The following is a 15,758-nucleotide window of genomic DNA, read 5'->3' as shown; positions in this document are numbered from 1 at the left end:
ATGGGATCTTTCTTTCCCACCAGATTTAAACACCTCTTTCAGCGGTATGTTTTCAATAGATGCCTGGGTCTGTTCAAAAGGATCAGCAAGAGATGCCATCTCATCCACCGACTTTACATCTTTGTCCCATAGACACCACTTTACATCAGCCTAATATATGCCTAGGAAATGCTCGAGCAACAAAATCCAACATTCCCTCAAAGCTTGTACCAACTTTGATGGGAAAGTGGGTGAGGGGAAAATCTTTCATTTTGTTCACATATTCCCCATTACTCATACCAATAGCCCTCACGATTCCTGAATTTAGCTCTATATATTTCAGGGTTTTTTGCAAACCAGTGTTTTTAAATTTACAGTAGTCTAAAGAATCCTCAATAGGCATTTCACTGACTATATTCAGAGCTTTACCAGTTAATTTTGCAATCAGGGTAGGAACTCTCTTGGCATCAGGGATCTCATGCACTGCACACAGCCTTTCAAAGGTAGACAGATATTCCTCAATATCACCTGTCTCCTTGTACACAACTGCAGATTTTTGGAGTGTTGGGAATCGGTCAGTGGGTTCTGGTTCTGCTTCTCTAGCAGGTCCAGTTGGTGTTTTTGCTCTCTTTCTTCCCGCTCTCTCTTTCTCTCTCTCTCTTTCTTCCCTTTTCTCCTTTATCTCCAGTTCTTTCAGTTGCAAGGGTCTCTGGGACTCCCTCTCCTTTTCTGCAATCTGTAGTCTGAAAAGCTCCAACTTTGCAATTGTTTCACTGCTTTCAGTCATTTTTCCTGTTTTTCTGTCCCTACTTCCCTTTCCCAAAATAAGCAAACAGAAAATAACAAAGTCTCCTTCTGACTGTCCTTAGCCACCACACTTAAAGCCTCACTTAAAATGTTCACACCAGTGTATGAAATGCAAATCTTGCTCAGTACAACTAATTATGTATTTCATCCTGCTCACAGCACCACTGTGATGGGATCCCCCTACCCAGGGTGCAGCCTGGGACTGTAGGATCGCTGTGCCCCCTTAACTCTCTCCAGCCTGGACTCTCTCTCACAATGCCTTGCTAGTGACCAGCAGCAAGCCCCTCCAGGTGCTGTAATCACTCAGCACAACAGCATGTGGAGCCCCACACCCAGCTAGATTGCATGAATGCTCCCAGAGCCACTCATGAATCACACCAGCCAAACCCCCCCAGCTCCCAGCACTGTACCCAGGAATATACCATCTTGCACTAGTTGATTGATACCCCACCCAGGTGTTGGTTACTTTCCTTCCTGTTGCCTCTGGAGAGCCAATACCTGGCTGATTCCCCAATTTACAGCATGTTTTAGTGACAACTATACTGCACAATTCTCATAACTTCACATGCATTAATGATATACATATATGGATAGAGAAATGACTTTCAGCAGATGATAACCTTTCCCCTGATACCTTACATGGCATGCCTTGTAAGGTAAGATCACAATGATATAAAAATGAGCAATATGGGGGTTCCAGGACACTCCTCGAAGGTACAGAATGTTGCAGTGGGTTGGAATAGAGCTAGAGGAGACCAAGTTGGGGTGCTAGGGAAGGGCAGCTCCAGGAAGCAGGGGCAGAAGGGGAGCTAAACAGGACCTGGAGAGTAATTGGATCAGGGCTGGGGGAGCTGAGGACTGGATTGAAGGAGGCTGGAGCAGGGTTGAGGGAAAGCTGGGGTGGGGGGAACAGGATCAGACCTAGAAGGGAGCAAGGGAGGCCCATGGAGAAAACTGTGGATTTAAAGGGGAGTGGATGGAAGCTAGGCAGGAGCTGGAGGATGAAAGAGCTAGGTTGAGGCTATGGGGAATTAGGCAGGAGCTGGGAGTATCTAGGCAGCAGCTGGGGGTTGGAAGGGCTGGACTAAGGTGGGGAGGCAGAAGATCGAGGCAGGGATTAGAGGATGGATTGAGGCTATGTGGGAGATCAAGGGGAGTGGATTTTGGAATTGGGAATGGGGTCCCAATCTATTCTTGCACCAGGGTCCTCTGGGGCCTTCTTATGCCACTGATTTAGTGCCTATCTCTATAGCCTCTAGTACAGCATTGAATTACCTACCACGTTTCCCTCACTTTGTATGAAGAGGCTAATATATCAACTGCTTTTCAAAAAGAGGGGGTATAGTATGATGCAATATTTAATGCTCTCCAACATTCAGTGACAATGAGGTTTAGAGGCATACACTAAGGCCTGGTCGATACTATAACTACATCACGTCAGTATAACTACATCACTCGGGGGTGTGAAAAATCCACACCCTAATCCCCAGGACAGACAGCACTAGGCCGATGGGAAAATTCTCCTATTGACCTAGCTACCACCTCTTGGGGAGGTGGAGTACCTACATAGATGGGAGAATTCCTCCCATTGACATAGGTAGTGTCCTCACCAAAACACTCCAGCTGTGTAGCTGTGCCATTGCAGCACTTTAAATGAAGATAACCTTCAGATGGCAGGGATTTGGGGTATATCAATCAAGCCAATCCAAATAACATCAATCTGCACTTCTATAGCTCCAGCCTAGAATCTCCAAATGGTTTTTAAAGCATTAGATATACCTCACAACAACCATGCAAATTAGGCACAGACAGTATTATTATGTCCATTTTACACATGGATAAACTAAAGTGAAGAAAGGTTACTTGCCCTAAGTCATACAGTGAATCACTAATGAAGCCAGGACTAGTACCCAGGAGTCCCAGTCCCCTGCACTCAACAAAAGGCTACACTGCAGCACAAGAATTTTCAGTATGGACAGCCTTGCCATAAAGGTGAAATTGTTGGGTTTAGTCATAGTTTTTTATTTCTTGTAAGAGAAATTTAATTTACAAAGAATTCAAGCATTGAATAAAGTCTTAGGTTTGTACAACTATTCCCCTGTCAGAGGAGGCATTGTATTACCTGAAGTTAGAAGGATTTGGAGAGTATCATATCTCACTATTACTCAATTTTTTTTCCATTTACTTGTGTAACTGATATTTTATTGATGTCTGGCGTCCAGGTATATTGGGCTGTAGATGTCAGGTTACCAGTTCATAGACACAGGAATTGGCTGTTAGACATATAGACTACCCGATATCTACTTAAGCAAAGACATGCCAGGCTTTTAGCAACTCCTTTCTAGTGAAAAATGGATTTAGATATCAACTCTCAGGAAAAAAAGTGTTAGCCAAAGAAAAGCCAGAAGATTTCATATTACAAAATTCTCTCAAACGTAGGGATTCCTTCAATGCCTAAGTGATATTACCTTGGTTACCCATTCTCCAGTCATCAGCAATTCATCCTTTATAGGTTGACTACATCAGTATTCATACTACATCCTCCCACCATTACTGTAACGATTCCGCACTAATATGCGGCAACCTACTAACTGAAGACATTGGTCTGAACCACAAAGGCAAGACCTAGATGCAAACTTCCCCAACATTTAGACATATTCAGGCTGAGGGTTTAAATTCAGTCCATTATGGACACAGGGTCCAAATGCAAAGTCTGAATCCAAACTACTGTTATAGGAATGAAACCAGTTTGAATGCTTGCTCCAAATGTAAGGGGTTTCCAAGTTTAGGGTTTTGGTTATGCCCCATCCATAGCTATATGGGGATGTTTTCTCCTTCATTTCCCTTCTGCAATTTTACCCCCTACTCAACTAAACTCCTGCTGAGTGACCCTGTTCCAGCGAGGTGACCCAGTCAAAGCAATGACAGCATTCCTATTGGAAGCCTTCATTTTCCAACACATACAACTGCCTCACCAACATAGGCCTTTCCTATATATAAGCTATTAATTTAGATATGCCATACTTACAGCATGGGTATAACCAGGCCACTAGCAACAGCAGAACCCGCAGTCCAGCAAGAGAGAAGGAAATAAAATGCCAGAGCTGTAATGAGGGAGGTATATCCAAATTCTTCATGAGTCCCACGTTTGAACAAGTACATGATTCCTCGCTTACCATTCTCAGCTAAGAGTGCAGTTGCTTCAAGAGAGAGAAAAGAAAAAAAGGAGTACAGAAAGTTAAATAAATCCTTTAAAAATACCCACTAACAGTTCTTGTAACTTCAACCTTGATTATGATTAAATAAAGTTCATGGTCAATAGGTTGAGCCTACAGTGCTAGTTGAGGTATACAAGACTTCAGGAAAATGAGAACCATTTGTGTTTATAGTCTGCAGTCTGTGATATTATTCTTTTAGATGACCTAAATGGAGAGAAACAGTAGCCATTTAGCCAAAAAAAAGGAACTTCTTGGCTTCTCCCTTTATTAGTCTCTCTGATAGACTCTCTTTCCTTCCCCTATAAACCTCAGAAATGCTATAATTCACAAGCTTCCCAACTCACACATTTTAAAAGGGGGACTCAGTTCTTATGGCATGCTTTTGGAGAAGGAAAATAAAATCCACTTTAAAGAAAACCTACATTGCAGCTAAAGATATTTGGAGACCAAGTTCAAATTACACAAACACAATTTATTCTTAGCTACCATTCAGCAGACTTCTCCTTACCTTCATTAAAGGTTTGATTGGAATATTTGACTCCATCTTGTCCTATCCATGCTGTGCCTGATGGACAACTATATTCTGAAATTTCTCTCTCATATGGGTTTATGCTTAAAAATTAAAGGGAAAAGGATGATATTAAATGGATGAGTGTAATGCAGAGCATCTGTACAGAATATATTTATTGGACACTTCTGATAGAAATCCCACAGAAAGAATACCCTTCTGTATCTTCTCTAGTAGCCCAATCCAACTCCCTTAAACTTGGCCCTAGTTTATTAGTAGTCATGTCCCCTAGATATTCTCCTGCCACTGAAAAAGCTAACGTTTCCAAAATTAAGGAGTCACAGGCTTCACTCTACAATGCTGGAGAAAAAAAATTCTATTTTAAAAATTCAGTGCCCAATCTGGTTATGACCTCATTACCAGGTGAGTATTATTGTAATGCTGTAAAATATCATTAGCACACCAAATTGTTCCTAATAAATATTTCTCTCTGTGTAAGTCCAAATCACAGGGGCCCCAAGACCAGAGTGGAGTTTGCTGTTTGGATTGTTTTTTGCAAGAAAGAGAGAAGAGCCATGTGCACCTGTCAGTACCAGGTATTTCATTTCATACAAACTTATAACCAATGAGATGGGCCTGTCAGCATTCTGATTGCCTTCTTTGTACATAGCATTACTTTCGCCATCCTTCTTGCCTGTCTCTTTGTCCTTTTAGACTGTGTGTGTGTGTTTGGGCAGGGATTGTGTCTTTCTCTGCATTTGGAAAGTACCCACCATATCTTTGCTTTTACCACAAACAATATGAACCCCCATTTGTTCCACCAACATAGGAAATTGGTGGTGACTGGCCCACGTGATCCCTGCTCAGAACTCCAGAAGAAAGTGAAAACATCAAGATTCTAGCCAACATCCAGAGCAAGAAAATTTCTTACAGAGCCCAAACTGGCAACCAAAGGAACACAGGATTCAACCCTATTTTTGATTTGCCTTCTTACATCAGTCTCACTCACAAAAGAGATGAATTGCCAATTTTTTAAAAAGTGACACACACAATTGCCCAAGAAAAACAACCTTCTTGTCGCTATCTTGGGTCAGAAATTGTATAATTGATTCATATACTCATCAGCAACATCTCGTGTCTTTTCTTCAATCACTCCCATATTGCAAGAACGCCCTAACCCCTGGGCAATAGGATAGTCTGAGGTGGGTCTCTCTCAATCTGGGAGCTGATCCATGTTGTATAAAATATTTGAATAGTAATTGGGCCAAAGAGAGAGAATCATTATGGCACTAACCTAAGATGTGGAAGACCCAAATTCAAGTCCCTGCTCCAACGGCTTTTTTAATTATTTATACACAGTGGAACAGCTTCAAGAGCAGAGATTGAGCACACTGTGCCCCAGACTGTACCATAGCCCAGTGATTAGTACACTCATCTGCACTATAGAGACCCCAGTTCAAATCCCTTCTCCACATCAGGGTGAGGGGGGAACTGAACCCGAGTTTCCACATCCTGGGTAAGCGTGGTCCTCCTGGCCATTTTATGAATTTAGCCCTTCTTTTAAAAAATTTAGTCCTGGAAATGAAATATTTTGTTTGACTGAAACTAATTTTTGTTGACTTTTTCAACTCAACAACATTTTTCAGAATTTTCCATTTCAATTTGACCCAACTGCAATTTTGTTGTTGTTGTTGTTTTGGTTTTTCAGGGTTGGTTACTTTGTGGTTATTTTCAAACTGCCAGTGAACTGAGGAATCAGTTATTTGTGTTATGATAGGATGTGTTCTATGAAACAAAGGTGTTGGGGAAAGAAGTTTTGCTATTTTTGTGGAGACATTGAAGTTTATAAACCTTTCTCTGGAGCACTCAGTGAGGGGTCATATTACATTGGAATAGGTATATCCCAGATGATCAGTACTAACTTCCTACAATTGCAAGGATCAACGGATCTCAGTAATATACTGTCTGCTTCTTTGTTTCTAAGAAAATCATGAACATGGCTTTAGTCCACTTTCATTCTTGTGGTTTATTACAGCCGGAAGCCCGGTGAGACTATGTGAGCCTGGTAGAGTTCATGACAACCTACCATTTACTTCTCTTTAGGTCTATCCAGTTTCATTGGGATGGAGTCTTTATGACTGGGCCTATTTAAGCTGCCCCAGACTAAAAGTTGGCACAAAGACTGACAGCTTCTAACACGGATCAGCTGGACAATTTTTGATTCAAAGACAGGCAAAAAGACATAAAATTCTTGTGATTTCAGAAGCACTTTCTATACAACTTTAGAAAAAAATAGCTTTGTTTTGAAAAAAAATGACATTTTACAAGCAGTTAGCCCTTAAAATATATTAAAAAATGTTGAGGAGAAGGAAAAGGCTTATCCAAAGAGCTGTGATAAGTTTGCCAAATCCTGACATTAAGAAAGTGACAAGTTATGTTCTTTCAAAAGAAAAGAAAATCTGTACTACAGCACACAGCATTTATTCATGTAACATAGACCAAATGATACTCTGAAACTAGTGGTATACAAAGTAATATATGTCTGCATTTTTATTTGACTTTTGTAAGGCATTCAGAGTCCATTGTCATGAGTGGCAAATAAATCTTCATATAAAATTAATGCAATATAATATAATGTGCCGCCATCCTTTTCTACAGCATAATTGTACCATATTCACCCTTGTAAACTGGTGAAAATTCAGAGATAAACTGTCATTTAACAAACTTTGTCCAAATCCCCTAGATTCTTCACAGATACTAGCTAGAAAGAGAAATATACTTGGCTGCAAGATCAAAATCAAACCTGAGGCAGCTCATCTATATAACATCTCTACAAAATTTACATACATTGGATTGTATCACTCTCATATGACACTTGTCATCTTAGACCCCTACCTGAAACTTATTCCTTGCTGGTGTACCCTTCTACCATGCAAAGGCCTGTTGAAGTCAAGTGAGAGTCATAGAGGTACAGATGGAACAAGTTGAAGGTTCAGTCCACTACAATCTAATTCAAAACCTACAAAGAAGTCTGTGGGACCTTTCCATGGGCTTTGAATCAGGCCCTTAAAGTATAAGTTACTTGAGTCAGGGACCATGTGCTCCTATACGTTTGTACTATACATGGTACAATAGGGACCCATTCTGATTAGGTATTCTGGCTGCTACCACAATACTACCATTAATCCAATTCCTTTTTCTCACTTAATGGATCAGACACTGATAAGTAAAATGCACCCCATTCCAGAGGATCAGTGGAGGGCCCTCCGCCCCTACAAACACCAGGTAAGATCTTAAAGTAAGTCTTCTGCATGGCTTAATGCATGGGCCCTCTGCCTTGCACCAGGTTCCACCCCAAGCATTTCTTGCATAGTCAGGGCTGTTAGGTAACTGTTACTTTGTTCTACTTTAATTTATATGGTTTCTTGTTTCTGAAAAACTGAGTTGTTCGCTTTTGTTATGTGTTTTGTCACAATTAACGGTAGGCTTTTGTCATTGCTTCTTAATATTAGGGACAAAGCAATGCAAGGGAAGTTTAAAAGAAAAAGAAAATTATTATATAAGTTCACAATCAAATATGCCCCTTAGTAAATGGATTTGTTAGAAATTGAGAGCAAAAGAATTTTTCCTTAATTCTGAGTTCCTTGAACATAGATATTTATCATCTATAAACTTTAAAGTAAAATTATGACTTTAAACTTTAAAGCAAAACCTAAGTTGAAAATTCACTTGTAGGCTCAAATATATGAATGGTCATACCCCCAGGCCTGCTCATTCATTTTTGAATTTGTCGTTAAGCATGCATTGGTTGTTGCATTCCCAACTGCCACATTGGAAAAGTTCACATGCATAAATAAAATTCTGCATTTCAAACACTCAGTTCTCGTGCATCTATATGAATTTTTATCCCTGGATGTCAGAGACTAATGAACATACTGTAGTAATAATTAGCATTTCACACAAAGATGCTTGTGCCATTCTCACCACTTACATTTGTGAACTGTTCTTCAGCTGCAAAGTTCTCAGACTCATGACTGGAGTGCAAGAAAAGAAATATGGCAAGTAGACTGTAACAGTGACGGTACACCCCTGCAGTATAAAAAGTCAAAAACGTCAATGTGTGAGGTAGAAACACAGACGCAGAAAACGTGAAGGATCTAGATTCACCAACACCAGCTGCTATCACAAGAAGATTGTTCTGTGGAATGTGCCCAACATATCTTGAGAGATCAACCTTGTTTGACTACAATCACTTAAACCTCAATTCTGAAACATCCCACACACAGTCAGACCATTGTGTCCACATCAAACCCTAGTGAAGTCAATGGGAGTCCACCTGTGACAGCCACCACCTTGGCCAACACATAGGGATTGAACTGGAGATCGCCAGAGCTAGAACCATGAGCTGAGCTGCAACATCTTGAGTTAAAGAATCAAGGTTTTGTAGCTGTGGGCTATATCAACTCCTATTCTCTGTGAATTCGAATGGAGTGGGACCTGTAAAAAACACACACAGGTGGGTTACACTCCCTAACAGAGCTCCTTGCAGGATAGAGATCTTCGACTGAAAACTGAAACTGTGTAAACTGTGTTCCATGTACCTTTTGGGAAGAATCTACCACACTTTGGGGCACCTTAAAATTATCTGTGCTCTAAAAAAGCCCCAAGCCCACCCCCCTAAAACCCTGTAATGTCTGGCTATTTCTATTTTACTACAGTAATACTTATCAGCATAGTACACAGGTACTTATTTCTGCCTTGTAGCCTCATTGCTTAACCAATCCACTCAGAAGAGACTTCTGAAAGGTTTAAAAGAAATATTGTTCTGCTGCTCAGTGATAGAAAGCTCTTAGACACTATAGTAGTGATGAGCACCTTACAAATGCCTGAAATAAATTAGATAAAATATTGTACAGAGACAAGTAGAGATTAAGTTTAACCAGGCACTGTAATCCTTCATAAAGGAGAGGCCTTACCATCCACGTTCCTTCTGCTAGTTCTATTGTACCATTTGGAAGAGGATACTAAAAATAAAACTAATGAGGGTTTTTTTCCTGATTGTTTTAGTCTTATTTAAAAGCACCCACAGTGAGTAAAATCAGCAGTCTGAATGTATTCCAGCTACAGACAGGACTAAGCCACAATGCTGAGATCTTGATCCTAACTGCCTCAAACTTCAAAACTGGTTGGACCTTGAACTATGATTTAGGTCCATCTATAGTTCTAGTCAAATGAAGGTAAATTTAGTGTAAGGAAAGGAAGAAGTTTTTTTTTTTTTAATAGATCTGCCCTATAACTAGGCAGGTGTCTAGGAGGAAATTACTGAAACACACTTGGCCATTATAAAAAGTGTCCTTTTTTAGGCATGAGTGAGACATTCAGACACATTCTGGAATGTAAGGTGGTACACTTAGGGAAGAAAAACCAAATGCACAAATGCAGACTGGTGGATAACTAGGTTGGCAGCAGCATTGGTGAGAAAGATCTGGGAGCTGTGGTGGATCACAACCTCAACATGAGTCAGCAGTGCAATGCTGTTGCAAAAAAAGGAAATGCAATTTTAGTTTGCATTAACAGAGGCACAGGTTGCAAGTCACGGGAGGTGATAGTACTGCTCTGCTCGGTGCTAGTTAGGCCTCAGCTGGAGCACTGTGTCCAATTTTGGTCACCAACGTATAGCAAGGATGTGAAGAAACTGGAAAGGATGCAGAGACAAGTGACAGGATGATCAAAGGAATGGAATGCAAGCTATATGGGCAAAGGCTGAAGGAACTGGGTATGTTTAGTCTGGAAAAAAAGAGATTGAAGGGGAACATGATAGGGGTTTTCAAATACTTGAAAGGCTGCCATAAAAACTATGGAGAAAAGTTGTTCTCTCTTGCCACAGAGGGCAGGACAAGAGGCAATGGGTTCAAACTACAGCATAGCAGATTTATATTAAAACTTCCTAACTGTAAGAACAGGAGGACAATGGAACAGACTGCCTAGGGAGGTTGTGGAAGCTCCTTCACTGGAGGTTTTCAAAAGGAGGCTCGATAGCCATCTGTCTTGGATGGTTTAGACACAACAAATCCTGCATCTTGGCAGGGGTTTAGACTAGATGACCTTTGCAGTCCCTTCGAACCCTATGATTCTATAGTTATTAAAACACATTAGGTAGTACATTTACGGAAACCAAGGAGCTAAGATATAACTGTATCTGCAATTATAGCTGCTTGTCATACAATTGTATCTCAAGTCTTTGTTTCTCTCTATCCCAAACATAACAAGCTTATGGGCACAGCCCTGCTAAAACAGACAGACTGAACTGGGAATAGTTGGGGTCTTACAAAACATAAGCTGGGTTTTGTTTTTGCAAAAATCAAAATCAGATATGGTTCAGATCCAGCTCAAACTTTATCCAAAGCCCCCAAAATTTGTAGGTGGGTGTTAGCAGGTGATTGGATAAGGGATTCCAGTTGTGGCTGGTTTTCATTGCTAAGTCAAGCAACTTTTAAAAGTTTTGATAATTTTAAAAAATGTGCCATGAAACGGTTTACCCAACCTAGGGAAACTCTGAGCTCTTGGAACTTAACAATTAGACATCATGATAAAAATATAAAGAAAAGGAAAGATATGTTCCTTAGATTCTTGGCAAACACTATCCACATTGTGATCTCTTTTTTGCAGGGAAAGGTGATGAATTATGGAGAAGCAAATATGGCCATAGGCCAGGAGGGCACTTTATAAAGACAACCACCCCTATTCTAAGGGCTGGAGATTAGGAATTCAGTTCCAGTTAAAAGGAAGGTGCTCAGGATTATCTTGTGAGAGTGGGAGATACCACTGTGATTTCTTTCCAAGTTTAAATGCTGACTTGTTTATTGGTTAATTAAAGTCACAGTGACAGATTCTTTTAGTTGCCTGACTCTACATCATTTTAATAAATGCATTATATGGTTCCTTTCAGATCAAATCACTATTGCCCTGCCTTGCTATGATCAAGACATGATAAGACAAGGCTTGTAAACTGAGAAGGACCTTCTAAAGCCAATAAAAAGGAAAGAATCTGAATAGGAGTTCACTTTGTTTCTTTGATTAACTTTGGTGAGGAACTTAGATAAAATGTTTATTTTAAAAAGTAAAGGGGGGGGGGGAATGAAATATTTAAACCATGGAAAATATGAAGCTTTAAGCAAAGCTATATTAGTAGCTAAAATATTTGGGCTATTTTGATAACTTCAGCAAGATGCTGAACACACTCAACTCCCATGGACAAACTGAGGACTATCTGTATTATTTTTAGAAATACTGGGCATGCCTCTGTGTGTTTATGCTGGGTTACTTGCTATGAGGTGAGATCAAAAGCAGATTTACAAGAAAGATAGCTCAGTGGTTTGAGCACTGGCTTGCTAAACCCAGGGTGGTGAGTTCAATCCTTGAGGGGGCCATTTACGGATCTGAGGCAAAAATCTGTCTGGGGATTGGTCCTGCTTTAAGCACGGGGTTGGACTAAATGACCTTCTAAGGTCCCTTCCAACCCTGATATTCTATGATATGTCACAATCCTAAGAGGCATACACTCTCAATCGCCTTTTACATTGTAAAGGTGCAGATGTAGCAGAGGGATCTAATGATTCTTTTGCACCAAAGCAGGGAAATAGACTGACCCCACAAAATGACAAGTGGATTAGAGGGGAAACAGGCCTTCCAGACTGCCACCTGAAGATATCAAAGGCCAAGGAAGAGAACGTGTCACCCCTTGATGAGGGAAGAGAGGATGGAGAGAGGATGCAAGCAACCATGCCTCTCCCAAATGCCAAGGTGGTCTGTATTGCTGAGGAAGAATGAGGAGAAAGGAAATGTTTGGAACCTACTGGTGGCAACCATCCAATCACCAAAAATAAATGTGACAGCCATCAACCCAGCAAAACAGTTCTGCTAAATAAATGTAGTATCATAAGAACAAAGGAATGGTTTGGGGCAGCATGGAAAGTAACGTGGTAAGTGCTGTAAAAATAATAAATGATGAATAATAACAATAAATAAACACTGTACAGTCCTACCCATATACACACAGGTTGAAAATCCCAGTACAACATTTTGGGTCCCTTCTGCCTATTGCACATCAATTGTGCTGAATCGTGTACCAGAAAGTCACTTTTCCCTGTCATCTGCTGTTTCATCTAGCCACCCTGTGACTGGCCTTCACTGTTACCTGAACTATTTTAAACATGACTTCAATCTTTAATTGAGAAATACACATTTACTTACAAGAACCAGCACAGATTCCAAGAGCTTGCTTGTTTTTCTGAGGGATGTTTTTTTAATTGAGCTAAAGAAACGCTCACGTAATTTATTAATCTTTATATTTAGGGAAACAAAGAGAGCGCCGAGAAGTCCTCCAAGTATTCCAAGGAAAATGGTTGGAACGAAGGCCAAGACACTCATATCCAGCAAGTTTTTAACCTGAATTGAAGGAGAAAAGAAAGACAGTACGTTCTGAGAATTCTGCCAGTGATTTGAAATACAGCAGCTACTCTGCTAAGTGAAACATGATATAACAATGCAACAAATAAGCAAAATTTACTTTATAAGAAACAGATCTATGCTAGCAGCTTAAGGAGTGCAGTTCTCAAATTTAGGGATGTTCCCATGAGGAGCCAAGAGCCGTCTCCTCAGAACCTTACAGGATCAGGATCAGGATCAGAAAGTACAAGCCCAGGCAGCACATAGCTCTACCAAGCAGTTGTTTTGATTTTTAAAAAGATTGGAAAGGACCAAATCAGGCTGAAGGCTCAGTACTGCAGCTCCTTCTTGGGCCCCTCTTTCCCTGAGCAGAAGCAGTCGATCAGGCAGAAATCTTTGTGATACATCTCTTATTACTGAGAGAGCTCAGAACTTCAGAGTGTAATGCAGAAACTTACCTTGACTTCAGCAGGGCCAGGATTTGTACCTTAAACCACCTCATCATTCGTAATCATTTATTAAGTTTCAATCTGCAACTACCTGTTTCAAAATCACTGAATAAACTGCAAGTAAAACTGAAGGAGGTAGGGCTAACCTGTAACCGTTTATTAATACTGTGTATGACCTAGTTATTTGGACAGTTATTTTATACTTATACTGGAAATGTTTACTGTATGCATATGTTGGTTTATAGCAGGACTGTTAGGAAACCAGCAGGAAGGCAACACAATGTGATCTAGACCAGTAACCACCTAGTAAACATGGCAGGGGTCATTAAGAATCAATACTGGGCTATTAAGCTAAGTAAATGCTACTTCCTTTGCTCCAGCCCAAGGTTACACTGCTGTTTTCCCACGGCTGGGAATAGACAGATCAGAAGGACACACAACAGTTAAAAGGTGACTCACTAGAAGAGGGAGCAGGGGCATTTGTCAGGGGCTGCAAAGGAGGTTTGAAGTAATCAGGTCTTCCTTATCTTCCTGGGGATGGCAAGCCTCAAGTGACATAGATGTGAATAGACTTAACTGTTTTAAAACCCTTTTTGTCTTATGCTTTGTTCCTACTGTTAAGATTAAACAATACTTAGTTTTAAGAAAGATGCCTGGTCACTGTATTAACCACTGGGCAAATCACCTATGAGGAAAGACATACAGGGGCTAAACTCAGCTGGGACTGCTAAGTACTCACTGTTGGTACACAGGATGCTGTAGCCCTGGGACAAGGTCTAAGAGTGGCGGGAATTATGGGATTCCAACTCAGAAAAAATGAAGGCAAGAGGCCTGACCCCTAATGGGGTGCACTTGGAAAGACCCTGGAGGGGGCAAAAACCATCTCCAAACATTTGCACATACACAGAGTACTGTGAGGGCTTTAACAATGCTATCTGTCCATGGTGTACAACCCTGGCCTTATTTTCAGCAATTGCTACAACAAAATCATCCTCTTTATAACAATGACGTGTCTACACAGACCTAACTGTTTAAATAGGTAGTATAAAAAAATTAAATATAGAGGGCAGTTGCTAAATCTGAAATATCAAGAATTCTATTCTGTTCAGTTTCTCACACCATCCTCAGCCCTATAGTACCCGAGTGCCTTCCAAGACTGCATTAAGTTATGTGACTAACATCAGTCATGTGGATTCTCTCTTTCTGCCTCCTTTTCCCTGGGAGAAATTGAATGAAGATTATTGTTTTAATATATTATATGTATACTGTGTGTTTGTATTAGCAAAGGCAAGGTCAAGCACATAGGTCTTGCATTCGGAACAAAAAGTGGCAAAGTGTATTGGTGGATCTTAGTTTCTGTGACAGTTCGAGCTGCAACTTGAGACCAACCCACAAGAGAGATCCATCGCCTGCCCCAATGAGCTTCACACTTGTAAAAAACCCAGTGCTTCCTAAAAGTCTTGAGCTCTGCAGAATCACATGGTGCTGCCATGCAATAAATTCCTCTTGTAACATTATCCTGGGTAGAGTGAAACTGAGGAAAATAAATATTTTTCTTGAGAAACATAACCCACAAGCTTTCAATTCAGAGTTTATTCACTATAAACTGTGTTGGTTAATGCTACAAATGAAAGAAGTGAAATTTCCCCTGAGCCCCAAACTAACTGAAGTGAAAATATTTCTGATTATCTGTACCATCTGGACAGCCAAAACCCATAGAACACCGGCAGAAGTCATGTGCTGGTAATTCTATCCAGTTTTTCCTCTGACACTAAAAGAAGATGGAGAGGGCCAGCATCCACTGCCTTTTTCTGAAGATGTCCTAATATGAGCTTGTAAAGGGCTACAAATACTAAAAACAGGAGTCATTCTCATATTTTACCCTCTTGTGTGTTTTTGTTACAGAGGGGTGTTCTCCTTTTGTGTTGGGTCAACCTCCAGTTTGTTTTCACAACTGCTATGTATATTTATATACTTTTCCTGTACTGAACAGCAGAATGAGACATTTTCCACTGCAGGTCATGATAACTAGTTTGAGTGGGGTATTGAATTCACAGAACACAACAGTACAAATATGTTACAATTCAGGACAGAAAATGTCAAGGAATTAAAAAACAGAGTGGTATTGACATCTGTGAAAAGACATGCACAAGGCAGAGGTATTAAAATGTGTCAGTGTGAAAGAAGACTGGGAAATTCTAAAAGATGCTCTAACTAGAAAGCAGGAGACTTCCGTACCTCTATAAAAGGGGAATTCAAAAGACAGAGTGGCTATTGTGATTTCATGAGGAACAACTTCGAAACATGAGGTTTTAAAAAAAAAAAAAAAAAAAAAAAAAGACAAAGGAA

The 15,758-nt window shown here is 40.3% G+C and overlaps 1 protein-coding gene across 1 annotated transcript in view; it reads right to left on the bottom strand.

Annotated features, from left to right (window-relative positions):
- Window positions 1-15,758, bottom strand: part of LOC116821785 (chloride channel protein C-like) — a 112,096-nt gene that overhangs the window by 79,168 nt on the left and 17,170 nt on the right. The window contains exons 7-10 of the mRNA XM_032775196.2: window positions 12,766-12,960; window positions 8,504-8,601; window positions 4,513-4,616; window positions 3,815-3,986 (exon numbers count right to left, since the gene is read on the bottom strand). Of these exons, the coding sequence (XP_032631087.2) occupies window positions 3,815-3,986; window positions 4,513-4,616; window positions 8,504-8,601; window positions 12,766-12,960 (569 nt within the window). The remainder of the gene's footprint in view (window positions 1-3,814; window positions 3,987-4,512; window positions 4,617-8,503; window positions 8,602-12,765; window positions 12,961-15,758) is intronic.

This window comes from Chelonoidis abingdonii, chromosome 2, assembly GCF_003597395.2.
Source record: "Chelonoidis abingdonii isolate Lonesome George chromosome 2, CheloAbing_2.0, whole genome shotgun sequence".
Lineage (NCBI taxonomy): Eukaryota > Metazoa > Chordata > Testudines > Testudinidae > Chelonoidis > Chelonoidis abingdonii.
This window is presented reverse-complemented; position numbering and strand designations above follow the sequence as displayed.